The sequence below is a fragment of the Lissotriton helveticus genome, chromosome 8, assembly GCF_964261635.1.
Source record: "Lissotriton helveticus chromosome 8, aLisHel1.1, whole genome shotgun sequence".
In the NCBI taxonomy this organism is placed as follows: Eukaryota; Metazoa; Chordata; class Amphibia; order Caudata; family Salamandridae; genus Lissotriton; species Lissotriton helveticus.
This window is the reverse complement of record NC_136069.1, coordinates 26,293,277-26,313,457: the sequence shown is the minus strand read 5'-3', so window position 1 is coordinate 26,313,457 and position 20,181 is coordinate 26,293,277. Positions and strand designations below refer to the sequence as shown.

The 20,181-nt window shown below is 43.8% G+C and overlaps 1 protein-coding gene across 1 annotated transcript in view; it reads right to left on the bottom strand.

The window, feature by feature from the left end:
• Window positions 1–18: 18 nt before the first annotated feature.
• The window catches only part of LOC144773573 (NACHT, LRR and PYD domains-containing protein 3-like), a 221,330-nt gene continuing 201,167 nt past the window's right edge, over window positions 19–20,181 (bottom strand). The window contains exon 3 of the mRNA XM_078658690.1: window positions 19–193. Coding sequence (XP_078514816.1) covers window positions 19–193 — 175 coding nt within the window. The remainder of the gene's footprint in view (window positions 194–20,181) is intronic.

Sequence of the window (20,181 nt, the reverse complement as noted above, 5' to 3'; positions counted from 1 at the left end):
ACATGTGCAGTGAGTTCCTTACACAAGTTTCTGTATTTTGCAGCCTGGGTGTTTCAGTCCTTCACACAGCTCTCTCACTCCAGGGTCTTCCAGCTTATTCCGGCTCAGGTCCATCTCTGTGAGGGATGTGTTTGTTTTGAGAAGAGAGGCGAGATCTGCGCAGTGTGGGGCAGTGAGAGAACAGTCACGCATCCTGCGGGAGAAAGACAAAGGAAAACATTAGAGCACAGAAGTGATAGCACAAAACACAGGGAGTCAGTGAAGGCCTTTCTAATATTTTATAATGTGCTGCAAATCCTAAAGCGGGCATCCAGGCGCTAAGGAATAGAGGCTGAGCGACAAAGTGCCACTTAAAGAGCCACGTTTGGAGATTTTTCTTGAAAAGAACCAAACAGGGACTTGTCCAGAGGGAGCGAGGAGGAACCTGGCTTGTGTTTTCTCACCCAGATCAGCTAGGAGCACCAGCGTCTGTGTCCCCTAAAGAAGGGAGATGGAGGAGACCAGAGTCCAGGAAAGAATTAATTTGGGAAAAACAAGGCTTGAATTAACAAACATTTACAATGCAATAGGTCTCGCAATTACATTGTTTTGAGCTATTGGTACTGAAAATGTTATTGTTTTTTTTTCCCTTCTTGAAGCATTAATCAAGTAATGGCATTGTAAATGACATTGGGCCAGATGTAGGTAGGCCAATACCGGTCGGTAACGGCCGAAATTACCGATTTTCGGCCGTTACCGACCGGTATTGGGCATTTGGGATGTAGGGGACACAAAAACCTCAAAATCGGTAAATTTTCCGAATCGGAAAAGTTACCGAATCGGAAACCTTACCGAATCGGTAAAGTTTCCGAATCGGAAAATTTAGCGAATTGGAAAATATACAGATTCTGTAAAATTACCGATTCGGAAACTTTACCGAATCGGTAAATTTACTGAATCGGAAAATAAGAAATGGTAAAAATGAGTATTTGAGATGTGAGGTTACGTAGTTTCCGATTCCCCTTCGTATTAAGCCGCCATTTTGTGCTTGGCCGCCATTTTGTGTTGCCTCACTCAGGCAGCACGGCTAACGCGGTAAACGTGGTGTTTTTGCCTCTTCAGCTGCTACGTGTTTTTCTTGTTAAAGTGTAACTCCTGCCCATGTTTACGAAACCGATGTCAGGGTCTGGCCGAGTTTGTAAATCCATGTCTAGACTGATTAATCCATGTCTTACTCCACTGTTTGGGTCCCACCATTCTGTCTGACTTTATCTTGTTTAACTGTCCTTCACTATTCTCTTCATGTGTTCTCTTGTTACATAGCCTGTCTTTTGAAGTATTGTAACGTGTTGTACCACCTGCAAATTGAATTACGGGCACTAGTGTTGATTAACTTGTGGGGAGGAGAGCACGCGGGGTCTGACAGGAGGGTGTGTTTTAGACATATGACAGCTTGTTTTCGAACTATTCCTATTTGTCAGTTTTGTGCATTTGGGAGTTGTCATTGTGAACTTGTGTTGTATAATTGACAGTGCGCCACGGAATGAAGTGGCAGTATCCTGAGAATCCACCTTGTGTGTAACTTCTAGGATAACTGTGCTTAGCTGCAGCTAATAAACCTGCTTTCAACGCCTAACGGAGTTTCTCGTGTCTCTGTCTGTCAAGGCAGGTGAACCCAGAGATCTTAGGCATGCCCTGCGCCGCCTGGCCCATAAGGCCAGGTTCTCCAATTGGCACCCCACGTGGGGTGACTTCAGTGGTAGTAGTTTTGCCCGAAAGTCGTGAGGAGCTTCGCAAGAAAATTCCAGAGGATTTCGTGAGCCACGTGAGCGACCCCTGTATGTCGAAGTGGACCGACGGTCTTTTGAAGCGTGGCTACTCCTTCCCGACGGCTGCTGACGACTGCTGCCCTGACTGTCGCCCTGCCTTGGCCCTCTGGTGATGATTGGTATCACGAGACGTTAGACGGACACCTGTTGGCGTGAGAAAGCATTTAGTTAAGTATTCGTGGGTAGCGCCCACTTTTTTGTTTTGTTTTTGTTATTCGATTAGCGCGCTAACCGAAGCCAAGGGGTAAGTATATTTGTGCTGTAACTATTGTCTAAAATCCCTTGACGTTTGTAAGAAAGTCCACTTTGTTACGAAATGCCTGGATTCAGTAAGTTTAGGAAATGTTGTTGTCTTGGTTGTTCTAGGGATTCCCGGCTAGAGGATTCTTGTCCGATTCCTCCGGTTGGAACTCCCACTTACGAGCTCTATTCGAAACATGGTCTTGGTCCTATTATTTTTAATGAAACCCGGGTCCGATATACGAGGAAAGATGGTGTTCTACGGTGGCCACAAAATGGTACTTTTGAGCCTGAGATACTAGATAATTTGGAAACAATTTTATTTAAAAGAAAAGCCCGGCCGGCAATGTTTGACTCTTTCCGCCTCTGGCGTAAGGAAGCCAAACAGAAAGAAATTAAACAAATGAAGAAAGATAAGAAAGAGCAGAATATGACGGTTTTACAGGCTGCCCAACAACTTAAAAATGATGAGGCAGATCAGTTGGTTGAGGTATCGAAAAGACAACATCGTATGGCAATAGACAGATGTTATCCTGTGTTACCTACTGCATCAAAGAGAAAGACTCCTGATGAAGATTCTTTCATGACCCACCTATTGACGTTACCTCCACCTTTGCCTCTTCCTGTGATTCCACCTCCGCCCCCTTTACCAGCGACCCCTTTACCAGCGACTCCTGCACCCCAATCTTCTGGGCTTCAGTCTCCTTTACCTTTCGTTTCTTTTGCTCCAGATCCTTCTCCTGTCTTGCAGAATACGTTATCTCCTGTTTTAGTGTCAGATTCCCCCACAGCCCGACAACGATTAGTTAACACTGTTTCCGGTCTTTTGTCGCCTTTTCTTGGGCCTCTTTACTTTTCTCCTGCTTCGTCTCGAAGGCAGTCTCGTAGCCAAATTCCAGATTTGGAAGAACAGACTAAGTTAGATTCTCTTGCTCGTAACTGGATTATGAGTAGTATACAGTATAGTGTGTGTGATATTTTAGACACTTTCCTTCAAAGGAATGCGCCTACACAGAGGTATGTCTTCAATGTCATGTGTAGAACTCTTATTAAAGAATGGAGAGATGCGAATCTAGATTCACCTCCTAAAGATCTCTTCGAAGTACAGGATCAATTCGATAAGGGATTTATTGTGGGTCCTAATATAGAGCATGCTATTCAAAAGCTTGTTATTTCCGATCTTCCTTTTTCTCTCAAACTTCTCTTGAACCTGACCTTCCGGTTCGTCGTAAGACGACACAATATCCTATGCGAGAAGTTCCTCCAATATGGAGAAAAGGAGATGCGAACGTTATTTCGCCTGTTCTCCCTCATTTTCAGCGTATATGGGTACATGATCCTTGGAAAAGATCAGAGGTATTGGCACTTAAACAGTCTTTACCGGATCCTCATAAGAATCCTGCTGGGTATTATAAAGAATTGTCCCAAACTGTTGATGCATGTATCATGAATTTGGCAGATATTGATTTACTTATGGGAAATGTAGTCCCACAAGCGATATGGACCAGAATTCGTAAACAAGACCACGATCAAGCTTTAGGTGGTAATTGGGCTGCTATTACGGCAGCAGATGGAAGACAAGTAGGTGGTGCCAAACCTGATGATTTGATTACGGAATTGCCCGGTAGAATAATAAATCTCATGAAAACGATGATGCCTGCTGTACGCGTTAACTGGGATAAGTTAGCAGCGTGCAAACAAAAGACTGATGAAAGTGTCTCCGATTTCTTTACTCGTTTTGAAGAGACTTTCATCGACCATAGTGGTCAAGATATGAGTACCGAGGGTGGACAGCGATTATTTGTAGATAAATTTGTCTTTAATCTACTTCCAGAATTATCGCATAAATTGAAACAATCGGAGAGTTCATGGGCCGTTTCTTCAACTGCCCAGATATTAGCTACTGCTCAGTATTATGAGAATAGGGATAAGGAAGATAAGGAGAAAGCGAAGAAAAAGACTAAGGAATTAAAAATGAAGGTTCTTTTGCAACAGGCTTATCCCCCTCATTCTGCTCAGTCCCAGTTTCAACAACCTCAACAGTTTCAGAAAGTTGTGGCAGAAACTGGTATCTTCAGCTCCGCGATTTCCATTGGGTCCTAATCAGTGCGCCTATTGTAAGGAAGAAGGTCATTTTAAGAATAGTTGTCCGATGTTATTGCAACGTTATGGTGGATCATTAGCACCACGGGGTCGTGGTGATTCTCGGTCAGTGTCCAGAGGTAGAGGACGTGGTGCGTCATCTCAGGAACGACATCCCTCTCCCCCTAAGGACTCTACAAATTATTTTGATCAGCGGAATTCCCAGTCTGCACAATATTACAATGATGATTATTGCTCAGATAGTGAGAACGCTGATTTCCACACCAGCTAGGACAGCCATAGACAGAGTAAGGGAGTCGTATCAGTTCCAGTGGATCAAGATGGACCTTATGTTAATGTGGTAGCATTGGGTGTTAAAGAGCCATTTCTTTTGGATACTGGTGCAATAAGAAGTTTTATTATGCATTCCAAACTCCCTGGGGCACCTTTGTCTGGCTTAACAAATGTTTCTGTAGGATTCTCTGGCGCCCCAGTCACTAATCCTGTTTCTTGTCCTTTGCCCATTTCAATTGGTCCGTATGATTTAGAGGCTCCACTCCTTTTGACGACGGGTTGCGGAGAGAATCTATTGGGTTTGGACTTATTGAAACGCTTGCATGCTACATTGTATTGCTCACCCTCTGGTGTACATCTTACTTTGGTGATAAATTGACTTCTCCAATGTATGTGTCTAAAGAGCAGCTGCCACTTGAACTGCGTTCACTTCCTGCTACGCTTTGGGTTACGGGTCTGAATGACGTTGGTTTGCTTCAAATTCCACCTTATGTGATTACTGTTAAGCCTGATGTTAAGTTGCCACGTATTCCTCAATACAAGATATCTAATGATGGTGAGAGAGCTTCGTTGGCCATTGTTTATGACTTGGTTCAGAAAGGTGTGGTCGAAGAGACCAGAGGAAATGTTTGTAATAGCCCTGTCTTGCCTGTTCTTAAACGTACTGATGCTTCACAGCCACCTGTGTACCGTTTTGTGATTGATCTTCGAGAGGTTAACAAAATTGTTGTCCCTCAGTTTCCTGCTGTTCCAGATATCACTGCTTTGCTTACTATGATTCCTGCTTCGGCAGCATGGTTTTCGGTTATTGACCTCAAAAATGCTCTCTTTAGCATTCCTATTGCTGAAGAAAGTAGGGATCTCTTTGGCTTCTCTCTCGGAGGCCGAAGTTTTCGATTTAAACGTGCACCTCAAGGCTATTGTGAAGTCCCTCCATTTATAGTCAGGCTTTGAAATCCCAGCTTGACACCTTCTCTTTGTCAGCGGGTGCTACTCTCATCCAATACGTCGATGATTTGTTGGTAGCTGCTGATTCAGAAGATGTCTGTAAAAATGCGACTTTGTCGCTTTTGCAACATTTATCTGATCTACATCATAAGGTGTCACCTTCTAAGTTACAGTATTGCCGACAAGAGGTTACCTATTTAGGTCATCTCTTGTCGAAGGAGGGAAGGCGATTGACCCCAGAACGTATCCATGAGATTGCACGAATGCCTGTTCCATCCACACAAAGAGAGGTGCGTGCTTTCTTAGGCATTACCTCTTATTGTAGACAATGGATTCCGAATTTTTCACTACTAGCCAAACCTTTGTTGGCACTCACTCTGAAAGATATGCCCCAACCTCTTCCTTGGACTGATGAGTGTCAGAAGAGTTTTTCTGATTTACGTACTGCTTTGTGTTCTGCTCCTGTGTTGGGTACTTCAAACTACAGTAAACCTTTTACACTGTATGTACATGAGAGAGAAGGTTGTGCATTATCAGTTCTGACACAGCCATTTGGAGACAAACAGAGGCCATGTGCCTATTTTTCGGCTACATTAGATCCGGTAGCTAAGGCATTACCCAGTTGTCTCAGAGCAACAGCAGCAGCGGCGATCTCTATTCGTCAATCTGCTGGATTAGTGTTGGATCATACTCTTAATGTTATGGTGCCACATGCAGTGGATACTCTTTTGAATAGGACAAAAACCCAACACTTAACGAGTGCCCGTTTGTCTGGATATGAGTTGACGCTTTTAGCCAGCCATATACATATCAGGAGATGCAATGTTTTGAATCCAGCAACATTGTTGCCTGTTGTAAATAAGTAAATTGTACTAGATCAGCATGATTGTTTTCTCCGTACAGAAGAGGAAACCAAGGGCCGAATTGGTTTGAAAGATACACCACTTGTGGATCCGGATGGGATCCTGTGGGTAGGTGGGTCCTGTTTCAAACTTCCTAATGGCAAGATGACAGCTGCTTATGCTGTTACAACTTTGCACACAGTAGTAGAAACCTCACGCATTTCACAGGACTCAGCGCAAGTTGCAGAACTGATTGCATTGACGAGAGCATGTGTGTTGGCGAAAGGGAAAAGAGTGACTGTTTATACAGACAGCCAATATGCATTTGGCGTTGCCCATAGTTTCGGCCGTTTGTGGAGAGAAAGAGGATTTTTTACCTCCCACGGCACTAAAATACAGCATGGTCAGTTGGTGACTGACCTTCTTGAATCACTTGCTTTGCCTACTCAGATAGCGATTGTGAAGTGCAGTGCGCATAAAAAGATTACTGATGATGTGGGTCAAGGAAATGCATTTGCAGATGAAATAGCGAAGGAAACGGCAAAAATGTTGAAAGTCGCATGTATGTTGCAGGCCCTGCAAGATGGGTCGCAGAAGGTGGTATGTGTGAAGACACAGTAGAAAGCGTGAAAGCGATTCAGAAGGAGGCCACGAGAAAGAATTGAGTACGTGGAGAGAAAGTACGGGAATGTTGGATACAATGGGGTGTTGGACGGAATTGTCAGAGCATCAACTATGGTTGTTACCAGATGCGTATGTACTGCCTGTAGTCACTATGGCTCATGGACCAGCCCATATCAATGCAAGGGGCATATGTAAACTTTTAGCTCCAGTATGGCATAATGAAGGTATTCCTAAATGTGCAGAAAACGTAGTGAAACATTGCATTGTTTGTTTGATGCACAATCCAGGAAAGGGAACTCCAACTCCAGCAGGTCACTTTGCTCCCCCTACGTATCCTTTTGAGGTACTGCAGATAGACTACATTCATATGGAACGTTTTAACAATCTCAAGTACGTCCTAGTGGTGGTTTGTGCCTTTTACAGATAGATAGAGGCCTACCCCCTAAAGGACAATACTGCTTTGTCTACTGCTAAGGTTCTTCTGAAAGAATTTTTCCCAAGGTTTGGTTTGCCGCGCATTGTCTGGAGTGACAATGGAAGTGAATTTGTAGGCCAAATTATGCAGAAAGTGTGTGTGGGTCTTGGTATTAGAGATAAATTCCATGCGGCAAACCATCCTCAGTCAGCGGGTCTGGTGGAATGCTATAATGGCACTCTCAAACTTAAGTTAGCGAAGATTCAGGCTAGCACAGGTCTTTCTTGGCCTGATGCCTTGCCCTTGGCACTTCTTTGAACTAGAATGACTGTACATTCTCGTTTGGGACTTAGCCCTTACAAGATTGTTTTTGGACGCCCAGCTAACATCTGGGGAGTCCCCAGACCCAAAAGATACTTGGACATTCCATATCCATTGTTGGTTGACTACTTGCATGACCTCACCACTAAATTACGTGTTATTCGTCAACAGGTCCAAAACGCTGTGCCAGAGGCCTCCTCAGACCCAGGACACTCCATCCAACCCGGTGACTGGGTCTGTCTCAAGAACTTCCAGAGGAAGAAGAATTTGGAACCTCGTTGGGGGCCGCCGAGACAAGTGCTGCTGACTACTCGTACAGCCGTGAACGTCGTGGGGAAGAAGAACTGGATCCACGGCGTGCACTGCAAAAAGGCACCATTGCCTTTACCTTATGATCAGTGGGTTCGAGAAGGTGTTGGTGATAACGAGTGTGAGAAGGTACCCAGATTTGTACCATTCAGTAGTGCACGTCTGGATTAGACCAGTTCAGAGAAGGAAGACGACAACGTTTTGCAGGAAGCTGTACCTTTATCTTTAAGACTAAACACATCAGATCCAGAGACTTTGTTTAAGGATCAGACAGTACTTGGCAAAACACGGTACAACCTGAGAAAAAGGTTGCCGAAGGACAATTGAAGTTTTTGTGTTTTTTTCTATCTGTTTTGTATTTAACCCCTTCCACGCTGATGACGAGCTGGGCTCGTCATGAGGTAGCCTCCTGCTACGCTGATGACGAGCCCAGCTCGTCACGTAAAGTGCGGTTTCGGAAATCTCCGCGTACGAGCGGAATTCCGCCCGCACGCATGCGGTTAAAGAGACATTCCTTTTCCTTTATCCATCAAGTTGCAGGGTCACGGTAGGAGTCTTAGGCTGTGACCTGAATAGTGACTAGGTCAACAGGACTTCCAGTGTCATAGGACGGCTAACAATCACAGCCAAGTGATTAAGGAAGATTATTGTGAGCAACGCCTTTAGAGTAATGGATAGTGCAGGAAAAGGGGATGATGTTAGAATGGTCCTGAGGGGTTAAAGCTCGGTAGCTGAATGGTAGTATGGAAACTACCGCTGTCTAGAAACCTCGGATTGCGGTCTGCGGTGCCTGCATTGTGGCATAGATGTCATCGCGCACAGGGGGCTTTCAGTGAAAACGTGGTTGTCCTGAGAAATCTGACCCTAAAGTGAACCCTGAAATGGCTTGTTATTGGGGACAGCTATAGTAACAGCGGGACTACTAGCTCCATCATGCATTGCGGTCCAACAACGAAGGTCTAGAAGGGAAGAAAGATCGTTTTTGCTTGGACTGAGTCGCCAACTAATTTGCTACCGTTTGCAGCTGCTCACTTTCTATTCTATTCGATACAGCTGCTCATTTGATACTGTCTCCAGCTGCCCACTTTCACCCCTTAAATAACTAAAGCAAAGTAACACAGCTTTTTTATTTAGTGGCACAAAAACTGAGCAGGGTCACATAGCCCACACAGCTCGGTCTTTTCCCCTTGCCTCCTTGCCCTCCCCCTTGTTGCCATTCCCCCTTTCCACGAGGGCAACTGACCTTTTGCCGGGCGTGCTGCCCTGTCCTGAGGAACGTCGCCACCAGCACCTCCAGTCTCCTTCCCGCCGCCGCAGACTTCAGCCTAAGCGGCCGCTGTACGGAGGGAGGTGACCAACCACCACCCCCAGACGCCCCAGTGGCGGGACACATGTCACCATCTGATGCCAGGAGGCGCTGTAAAAAGAACGCAGTCCCCGCTTCGTGCCGAGCCAGGGCAGGGCTATACCCCCTGCATGTCCAAGGTTCCATCCATAGTACGTGAGACTTCCATATTTTATAGCCCATAACTAATACCCCATAGATTAGAGCGTAATTGATCAAGACACAATGTCTAAACATTCCAAACAGTCGGCCACACTGGATAACTATCTGGTAAAGGTAGTTAATAAAATCAATGACGAGAGGAGGAAATCCTTGGGGCGTGGGACCTCACCCCCACCTGTGGCACAATTCCCCCCGCTATGGCTGCAGTTGATGATTTAATCCTTGGTTTACCATGTGCCCCAGAATTAGTACTATCGGATGCATCCACCCAAGTAGTGGTAGCAGAGCCATTGGAAGTATCCCTGGAGGCATCAACTGTGAATATAGAACCGTGTCCTACAGTGCCTAATGATGATCTTTTGTTGGACGCTCTCACCGACAGCCCTGAACTTCCGGTGAAGATCAGGAGAGAAGTAAGGGCCTGTAGAAAAGTGCAATTAAAATATGGGGGATCCAATATACGGAAAAAAAACTGCTCTTACACCTAAGAAAACTGTCTGTAATAAGGGAACTTCAATGGAGAATTTTGCTGCCAATTTGAACTCCGAACTACTTGACATGTTGGCTAATTTTATTGAGGATAAGTTTGTAAGTATTGTCAAACCCTTGGTAGATAAAATACATCTAATTTCTGCCGAAGTCACAAGGTTGGGCAATCTTTTGATAGCTCATAATGTCAATACTGATAATACTGCTCGTTCTAGCTCCAGTGACAGGAGCGCCTCAGTCATCAATGTTGGATTGAGGCAGCAAGGTGATACACCAGCTACTGAAAGCGGGCCTATAACTAGCAAGGCTGGATCAAGCCAGCAAGGGGTGTTACCGGGTGTAAGTAAGGTTGTTACATCAATTACTAGGGTGGAGCAGCATAAGCAGCATAAGAGGGTGGCTACAGTTCTGCAAGGGACTCAGAATAAAAGGGCTAAGCCCGCCACTGTACTAGTTGATAAGAGTAAGAAGGCCACTGTGGCACCAGATAGTAAGAAGGAACTACCAGTCTATAGGGGTAGTTATATAGATCTTCCTCCTGACTGTGCACCCTTTACGGTTGTTCTTACCAATGTGCCACCCCTAACCCTTAACCTTTCTTCATCTTACAGTGAAACCCATGATTCCCTAAAAAATAAAACTGTTTCCTGGTTACATAAGCAGTGTGGGTTTCCGCTAAATTACTTCGACCAAATACTTAGTACCAGGAGAGTTAACTGGATTAGCAACTCTAAGAAAGTGCACAGGGGTGATTGTATAATTGTCAACTTTAAACACCCACAACACGTGGCAACTGTTTTACTTAGAGCTGCCTCACTAAATCCTGATACAGACAAAGTACAGGTCCATCCTTTGGGGTACTTCTATGACCACCTGAATAAAGTACCGCAGGTTGTTCCCAGCGGTAGACCCTTTTTCCCTATCCCTCATCCGACCTTTGAGGTTCCAATTTCTAATAGCTTTCAAGCTTTAAGTTCCATGGACATGAACGATTGACAGCCAAAGGTTAGGGGGTATAGTTTATTTAACGGGGGGAAAAGTTTAATAATGAATCCTGTTGGGGTGTAACTGAAATCGGGGCAAGCACGAATGTGGCTCTGACCACTACTATCAACAATAATCAAGAATTAGTGCCCTTCCCCAGCCTGGATGAGTCAGTCAGGATAGATCCGGGGACCAGTCTAAAAGCCCCCGAATTGGTGACTTTCGATCCAATCTATAATCGTTCTGCGCCCAATAGTGCTGGTATAGTTGAAGGCAGTCCGGATCTGAATGGGGATAAGGTATCTGATACTTTGACCAGTCCGCCTAATAGTAGTGTCAAGAGGGGGGCTTCTATGGTGAGCTGGAATATCTCAGGGTGGGCCTCTAAGGAAAAGAACCCGGGTTGGGTAGATTTAGTTAGGTCATATGACATTCTTTGTCTACAGGAAACGTAGTGTACCAGTAGTCTAAGTGTCGATGGTTTTGTGAGTTACAGTTTAGAAGCAACAGAATCAAGGCATGGTAGAGCGAAGGGTGGCTTGCTTTTACTATTGTCTGTAGACTTACCACTTACAGTTGTTAAATATATTGCGGTAGGAACGCACTCGCAAATTTTGTGGGTTAAGGAAAAGGGTGGCTGTAAGGTGGTGTTTATAAATTTTTATAATAATGTTTTTAATAGCTCCCGTCATTTAGTTATAGATGATTTAGAAAGAGCACTCGTGAAGCTTGTTTTCGAAGCAAAATGTTCTTTTAACTTTATTTTGTTAGGTGATTTTAATCTTTCAATTTGTCCTTTGTCACGTTCTAGGGCATGTGGAATGCTAGATAATAGCGACAACTGTATAGCACATTTTCCACATAGCGCCTATGGTGATGCTATTAATAATCTCATGGCAACTTATGATTTAGAGCTACTAGAACAAGGGGAGGATGAAGATGGTCATATTATACCCACTTTTACAGGAAGGAATTTTAATTCCATCATTGATCATGTGATGGTGTCCTCCTGTATTGTGCCAAGCACTTCGATTTGTGTTGTCCAGGATTTGTCACTTAGTGATTTTTAATGTGGAGGATGCCATGAATATGATCTATGAACTGAACTCGCCGGACAAATGTTTTTTTATTGCAACGTTTTTATGTAAGTCTATTCAACTCAGGAAGAGTATGATTTTTTAAATTCTTCATGTAATTTTTTAACTTATGTGTTTCTCTACTGTTAACATTTTGCTTGTTTGCTTTTATGGTAATTACTTGTGAAAGCACCGAATAAAGCTTCATGAAATTGAATTGACTAGGTCAACAGGAATTGCAGTGTCATAGGACGGCTAACAATCACAGCCAAGTGATTAAGGAAGATTATTGTGAGCAACGCCTTTAGAGTAATGGATAGTGCAGGAAAAGGTGATGATATTAGAATAATGAAAAAACGACATTATAAGAAATTACTGTTCAGTCGTTGTGGCGTAGCATTGTGTATTTTAGTATGTTTGTGCAGTTTATTAGCATGCATAGGATGGATCGTACATATTATACAACCGACACCTGTACCTACCTCTGTTTCTTTGATTTCCTCTACTTCTATTTCTCCGCATACATTTTACTCACTCCCAGAACATGAGCAAATAAGAAGAATGGAATATTTTAATCATTCGTTTATTCAATTATTACACCAGCATCAATTGATAATAAATACTACTGATTGTTGGGTTTGTGGGCTCATGCCACATAATACGGAAAGAGGGATGCCGTACTTAGTCCTTCCATTTTCATATGAAGGTTCTGCTTGGGCTTATCTGGCTATGTTCTCTAATGCATACCAGAACCAACTCCGATATCCTCCTGTTGGGTCCTATAATGGTGGAGTGGATTTCAGTCACAGTCCTTTGATAAAGGGAATAGTAACTATGGCAAAGATTGCTGATATTAGTAAAATCCCTAAGGATGAGAAGAGAGCATATGATGGGTGGAATGTGACTCGTTATGTGACTACTCTTACTGATAAGGTTAAACAGAAGGAATTTACACCGATTTGGGTTTTACCCCAAAGAGGTAATTTGTGCTTACAAATAAATGGCCAGAATACCAAAATTAAGCAAGAGAAGAGTAATTGCTCCCGTACGTATGTTTATACCCTCTGAATTTCCTCACCGTTAGTGCCATCTCAGGGTACATATTTTATCTGTCATGACAGAGCTTATACATGGCTTCCCACATATTTTTCGGGAACATGTTACATACCTTTCCTTCTCCCTCCTACATATACTGCTCCTGCAAATCACTATAGAAAGAGACTTGGTAGAGGGATTGTCGATACTGAAGACACGGCTGGACAAGAGGGAGGAGATTTTCTGAAAGGGTTTCTTCCCTTTTGGGGTCCAATGCCCAACAGCAGAAACATCAGACACTTAATTCGTGTAGTTTATGCTACCATAAATGTAACTTCTGGAGCATTGAGTAATTTGACGGCTGGACTTCAGGCGGATCGCCTTATGACTTTGCAGAACCGAATGGTTCTAGACATTGTCCTTGCAGATAGAGGAGGAGTCTGTAAATTAATTGGGTCTAGTTGCTGCGTTTATATTCCTGATAATGCCCCTACAGTATACCAAGCCATCTCTAAGCTACATGTCATCTCTGAATCCATTCACCAGGATACTGGAGATTGGTCTGTGATGGGATGGTTTTGGGGACTACTGTCCACCTGGGGATGGAAATTGTTAACTTTCCTTGGAGTAATCCTAGTGATCATCTTTTCTTGCTGTCTCTGTTTACAGTGTGGCCCAGCTCTTTGTGGACTTTGTGCCACTATATGTGTCTCTAAGTCAGTAGCACAGCAAACCGAGAATATTAGGATGATGGTGCAGCAACAACTCAATGACCTCATGACCATCGATATCGACTCAGACTAACATGATTCCTTTGTGCTTTGCCTGAGTATGGCAAAAGGAGGTTCTGAGGTTACGTAGTTTCCGATTCCCCTTCGTATTCAGCCGCCATTTTGTGCTTGGCCGCCATTTTGTGTTGCCTCACTCAGGCAGCACGGCTAACGCGGTAAACGTGGTGTTTTTGCCTCTTCAGCTGCCACATGTTTTTCTTGTTAAAGTGTAACTCCTGCCCGTGTTTACGAAACCGATGTCAGGGTCTGGCCGAATTCGTAAATCCATGTCTAGACTGATTAATCCATGTCTTACTCCACTGTTTGGGTCCCACCATTCTATCTGACGTTATCTTGTTTAACTGGCCTTCACTATTCTCTTCGTGTGTTCTCTTTTTACATAGCCTGTCTTTTGAAGTATTGTAACGTGTTGTACCACCTGCAAATTGAATTACGGGCACTAGTGTTGATTAACTTGTGGGGAGCAGAGAACACGGGGTCTGAAAGGAGGGTGTGTTTTAGACATATGATAGCTTGTTTTCGAACTATTCCTATTTGTCAGTTTTGTGTGTTTTGGGAGTTGTCATTGTGAACTTGTGTTGTATAATAGACTGTGCGCCACGGAATGAAGTGGCAGTCTCCTGAGAATCCACCTTGTGTGTAACTTCTAGGATAACTGTGCTTAGCTGCAGCTAATAAACCTGCTTTCTACGCCTAACGGAGTGTCTCGTGTCTCTGTCTGTCAAGGCAGGTGAACCCGGAGATCTTAGGCGTGCCCTGCACCGCCTGGCCCATAAGGCCAGGTTCTCCAGATGTAGGTAAGCTCTTAAATGCCGAATTTGCATGAAATTCGGTATTTAAGAGTCGGTATTTACCATGGATTGAAATCAGGTGGTAAACAGGTGCAGGGTATAAAAAAGGTCCCAAAATGCAACATTTTCACCAGAATGGCGGCTTTCTATGTCATTGCGAGGCTATGGCTACAAGCAGAAGGAGAGAGGGTCTGGAGGAGGGAGGAGCAGGTGTACAGACAGAGGATCACTCTATTCCAGCTAACTGAGCCAGAGATCCTACAGAGGCACAGGCTTGCTCCCCAAACTATCCTGGACCTAATCAGGGACCTCCACCCACTATTGGAACATCCAACCACAAGGGCACACGCCATCCCACCCCATGTGCAGGTACTGTGCAGCCTACCAATTTGAAAAGATAAGGAAGGAGCGTGAAAATTTACAAATATATGCACCCAAACATTAACAAAAATCAATCACAATAAATCATATTCCTTAGAGACGTCTTATCAGCATTTTCAATGTTTTCTTTCATTCTTTTCGACAACTTTTCATAAATGATAAAGTACGTTCAACAGCCTTTCAACAGCCGACGCGTTTCGTCCCCAAATGGGACGTCCTCAGGGCTGTGAAAAAATATATACAAAAACGTGATCAAAACAAAACAAAAGATCATAATATCAATGAACAAGTACATTGCCTCGTACCTATCTTCTACTTTAATTAAACAGACAAGTAACACTTGTCCTATCGTTCGTGCAACGTGATATCTCAGTTTTTTTAGTCACTGTTCCATCTCTATTATACATATGAAATAATAACGAAAAAACATAAAACAATTACCCATGCATTCTAGTCAACAGCAGACTTGTGTATAGTTAGAGCAAATTTACAATATCATCCTGCTCACCTCTACAAATTTTACTGTGTCAGAGTGTATTCTACAGCTGTTCAACAGATAATCCTTACGTTTATTCAGTTTAGGTTTTTTCTGTTTAGGTTTTTTCTTTTTTCTTTTTTCAGAAGGCGGCCCAAAATCTGGAATGTGTACAATCTGTGGGGATGTCCAAAAATAAGAACAAGGACACCTCCATTATTCCAACCCCATATACAAAATGTAAACACAACTCTAAAAGGCTGCAAATGTCTATTGCACGTGAAAAGTGCATGTTAAGGTGAGGCAGAGTTGGAAGGAATTAACTATATCCCCCTTAAAACAGGTAACCTGTCCCTTCTCAGTATTTGACCTACTGCCATGTTCGACCAGTATAAAAAGTTTGTTCAGTTAGTACATTCATAATGTTGCTTGTACTCGCATTTAACTAGTATTGGAAGTTGCATGATATCCTTATGTGCCTAAGATTATCCTAAGCATCGAAGTAACCAAGTCAAAAAATATATACCTAATTTCAACTTCCTTAGTTATTTATTCTCCTCTCTCGAATATGCCAGTAGAGCGTCCGTGCTTATTAAAGTCTTGAAGATTAGGATTCTATAAATTCAAAAAATGAACATTAGGTAAGAGCCATCCTTACTTTTTGTAAACAAAAAGATAGCGGTGATTCTCCTCCTCCTAATCTCACCTTTATTTGCTATCCCAAAGAAACCTTCATCTGTACGTATTATGCTTTCATCTTAACCCTGGATTACCCAACTCTGGGTTATTGCCTATCTAAATAAACAAGAAAGAAAATATAAGATCACTCAATGTCCATCTACTCCTAATACAATGCATTCTGCATTCTGTCCTGACCTAATGCTCTGCTCATCTGACAGAAACCCTCACCTCTATATTATTCCTTGGAACGCCTTCTCGAACATCCTCTCGTCTGCCCGGATCTGTAGACAATGTTAGTGCACCAGAAACGTGCTTAAATAGTGGCGAAAATTCACCAATTTAGCTTAATTGGCAGCTTGATTGCGTGCCAATGCTAGTCACCTGTTGGATAGTAAGGAGCTCCCTCTTTGGTCCGCTCATTGAACGGTTCCAAGGTTTGTTGAGCAAAAGACTATGTCATAACGTGTGAAAGAGACGTGGTAATCTCATTGGTTGTGTAGTCTAAAACAACCCGAGCCCGTGTCGGGTGTCTGTATAGCCGTGTAATGCCCTCTGAATTTACATGTATATGTTCTATTAACTAGATAACTTGAAGAAACAAATAGTATTTAGCTGTTTATAAGCGTCTCACCATTGATAAATAGGAATAAAAAATTCTCGAAACATGTAGTATTTTATCCATGTAAGCTGCTCCCTCATTGGAGAATAGCCGATATCCAGCCTTCCTATTGGCTAGTAAACTCCCTATCACCTGGCTGTTCGTTCGTTGAGTAGTATAGTCTAAAACAACCCGAGTCCGTGTCGGGTGTTAGTATGGCCGATTGTACACATTCCAGATTTTGACCCGCCTTCTGAAAAAAACAAAAAAGAAAAAACCTAAACAGAAAAAACCTAAACTGAATAAACCTAAGGATTATCAGTTGAACAGCTGTAGAATACACTCTGACAGTAAAATTTGTAAAGGTGAGCAGGATGATATTGTAAATTTGCTCTAACTATACACAAGTCTGCTGTTGACTAGAATGCATGGGTAATTGTTTTATGTGTTTTCGTTATTATTTCATATGTATAATAGAGATGGAACAGTGACAAAAAAACTGAGATATCACGTTGCATGAACGATAGGACAAGTGTTACTTGTCTGTTTAATTAAAGTAGAAGATATGTACGAGGCAATGTACTTGTTCATTGATATTATGATCTTTTGTTTTGTTTTGATCACATTTTTGTATATATTTTTTCACAGCCCTGAGGACGTCCCATTTGGGGACGAAACGCGTCGGCTGTTGAAAGGCTGTTGAACGTACTTTATCATTTATGAAAAGTTGTCGAAAAGAATTAAAGAAAACATTGAAAATGCTGAGAAGACGTCTCTAAGGAATATGATTTATTGTGTTTGATTTTTGTTAATGTTTGGGTGCATATATTTGTAAATTTTCACGCTCCTTCCTTATCTTTTCAAATTGTTTGGGTAGCGGGAGGTTAGCGATACCTCTATAGGGGGTTGAGCGTGCCCATTTGATATTATAATTGCATGATTGCCCTGTAGAGTGACCAACTTACACCCCATATCGCTTAGTTCACAATTGGAGTTCGCTGTGCAGCCTACACCTGCTTGCATCTGGGAGTTACCAGAGTGTGGTTGCTGCGGTAGGCGGGGTGTCCCAGAGCTGTCTCTCACTTTTCTTTGAAAAATTCCTTGATGCAATGCTGCAGAGAATGCAGCACTACATCAGCTTCCCTGCAACGCATGCAGAACTGCTAAGCACAAAGACATACTTTTATCAGATGGCGCATTTCCCAAACATAATTGGCTGTATTGATGGTTCCCACATACCAATATGCCCACCTGCTGCCACAGAGTACATTTATCGGAACCGGAAGTCCACCCACACCATAAATGTACAGGTGATCTGTGATTCCAAGTACACGATCACTGACCTAGTAGCTAAATTCCCCGGGAGTACCCACGACTCCTACATGTTCCAAAACAGTGGGATCTACGCACGCCTGACAGCGGGGGAATTTGAAGAAGGATACTTCTAGGTAACACACTGTGTGAAAGTCCCTTGATACGTATTGCAGGTGGATGGTGTGTGTGTATGTGAGTAATGTGTTTTTCTTCTTACTATTAGGGGACAGTGCATATGCATTCCGGTCCTTCATCCTCACTCCCTACCTCAACCCTACAACACCAAATCAGAGGAGATACAACAGAGCACACAAAACAACCCGAAACATTGTGGAGCGCACCTTTGGCATGTGGAAAAGCAGGTTCCGCTGCCTCCACAAGAGTGGAGGGGCCCGCCAGTACACACCAATCACCTGCTGCAAGATGATTGCAGCCTGTGCAATGCTGCTCAACCTTGCGGTCAAGAAGGGCACAGAAGTGGATCTCTCAGATTATGAGGACCATGACGATGAGGAAGCAGAGCCTGAACCACACGCATCTGGAGTTGCAACACCAACTGATGGCAGACACAGACGTGATGAGATCACATGCAACTACTTTTAAGTAAGTAAAGAGACACAGACAGGTGGAGTATGCACCAAAAGTAGTTTAATTTTGTAATGACGTAGGTTTTTAAAGCACAAATGTGCAACAACCACAAGTATTTAACTGCAATGATGTCAGTCCTGGTTCACTTCACCATGAACTGTAAAAGTTATTTCCTTCCTCGCTTTCCAGTACCACTTGTAGGTTGCTCACCATGCTCACTGTCTTGCTGGCCTGTGGCCTCAGCGTGGCGCCTGCTCCTCCTTGTTTCTGGGACAAGGGTGCTTCCAATGCTGCTCCTGCTTGTGCTCTCCTCACTTACAGGCACATCCAGAGCAGCTGTGTGTGCAGTTTGGGCATTCAACAGCGCCTCAAGAGCACTGGTCATCCTGCCCATGCCTCTAGTGACCTCATTGGTGTTTTGGGTTACAGCCTCCTGCGTGTTACTGCTTCTCCTGCATAACAGGGATGTGGCAGTGGCCATGCGGTTGATGGCTTTACTTTGGCCATGAGCACGCTGCCTTTCCTTGTGCCTAGCAGTGAAATCAGTGTCTAGTTTGGTGCATAGCAGCTGCACCGATTGGCTCATTTCGCGCATCCCTGCTGCCATCTCTTTGTTCACTTCTACAAGCTCCCTGATGCCCTTTCCTATGTCTCCTATGTTATTGTTCAGGGACCTCATCTGTCATTGGCATGACTGGATGGCACTTCCCTGCATCCTCTGTATCCTCACCATGCTCCCCTCCAGACCACGGAACACACTTGGACCCTCAACTGGTGCATCTGCTGGCCTTTCTTGCACTCTGCAGCGTCTTGCACCACTATGGCCTACCCCTGCACTGGAGTGCGTTGTACCAGAGCTAACATCTACTGGCAAGTTGTGTGTTTTGTCACCCTCCATGTCAGCTGCTACTGTCTCCAATTCTAGGAGTGGGGCCACAACATGCCTCCTGCCTGGTTGTGATGCAGGTGTCGTATCACGCTGTGTTTCTGGCATTTCTGGGGATGACAGCAGGAGAGGGGATTGAGATCTGCGAGGGGATGCCAGGAACTCTTGAGACATTTCTGAGTCTTGTGCAGGAGGTTGGCTACTTGATTCACCTGTGTCCTGTGGTACGTTGTGGGAAGTTGGACCTGCCTCCTGACTCTCCTCCCTCTCACGTGGTGTGCCTTGAGTCTCCTGCGAACGCCTGCGAGACGTTTCACCTGTGGACATATGAGCGTACATTAGCTAAGCGCTACTGTCTCACAGTCACAACAATTAAATGTTTATCACATTGGCTATATTCTCTATGCAGTCATTTCCTTAACTACTTGGTTGGTGTGCTGTATGACATGTTCTGACATTTCCTGACTACATATAGCATCATGCATTGGCCCTCTATAGTGCTATCAGTACTGGACTTGGGTTCACTTGCCCACTAAGGGTACAGGTAAGGATGATGGTATTGGGGGGAATGCTGTGCAATTGTCTTACCTTTTTTGCTTGCAGCTCTGGCTGAGCTGTCTACTTCTCCCAGTCCACAGACGCTGTCTGGTTCAATGGTTGAGGCCACCATCTCCTCCAGGTCAGTAAGGGGGGGGTGCTGGT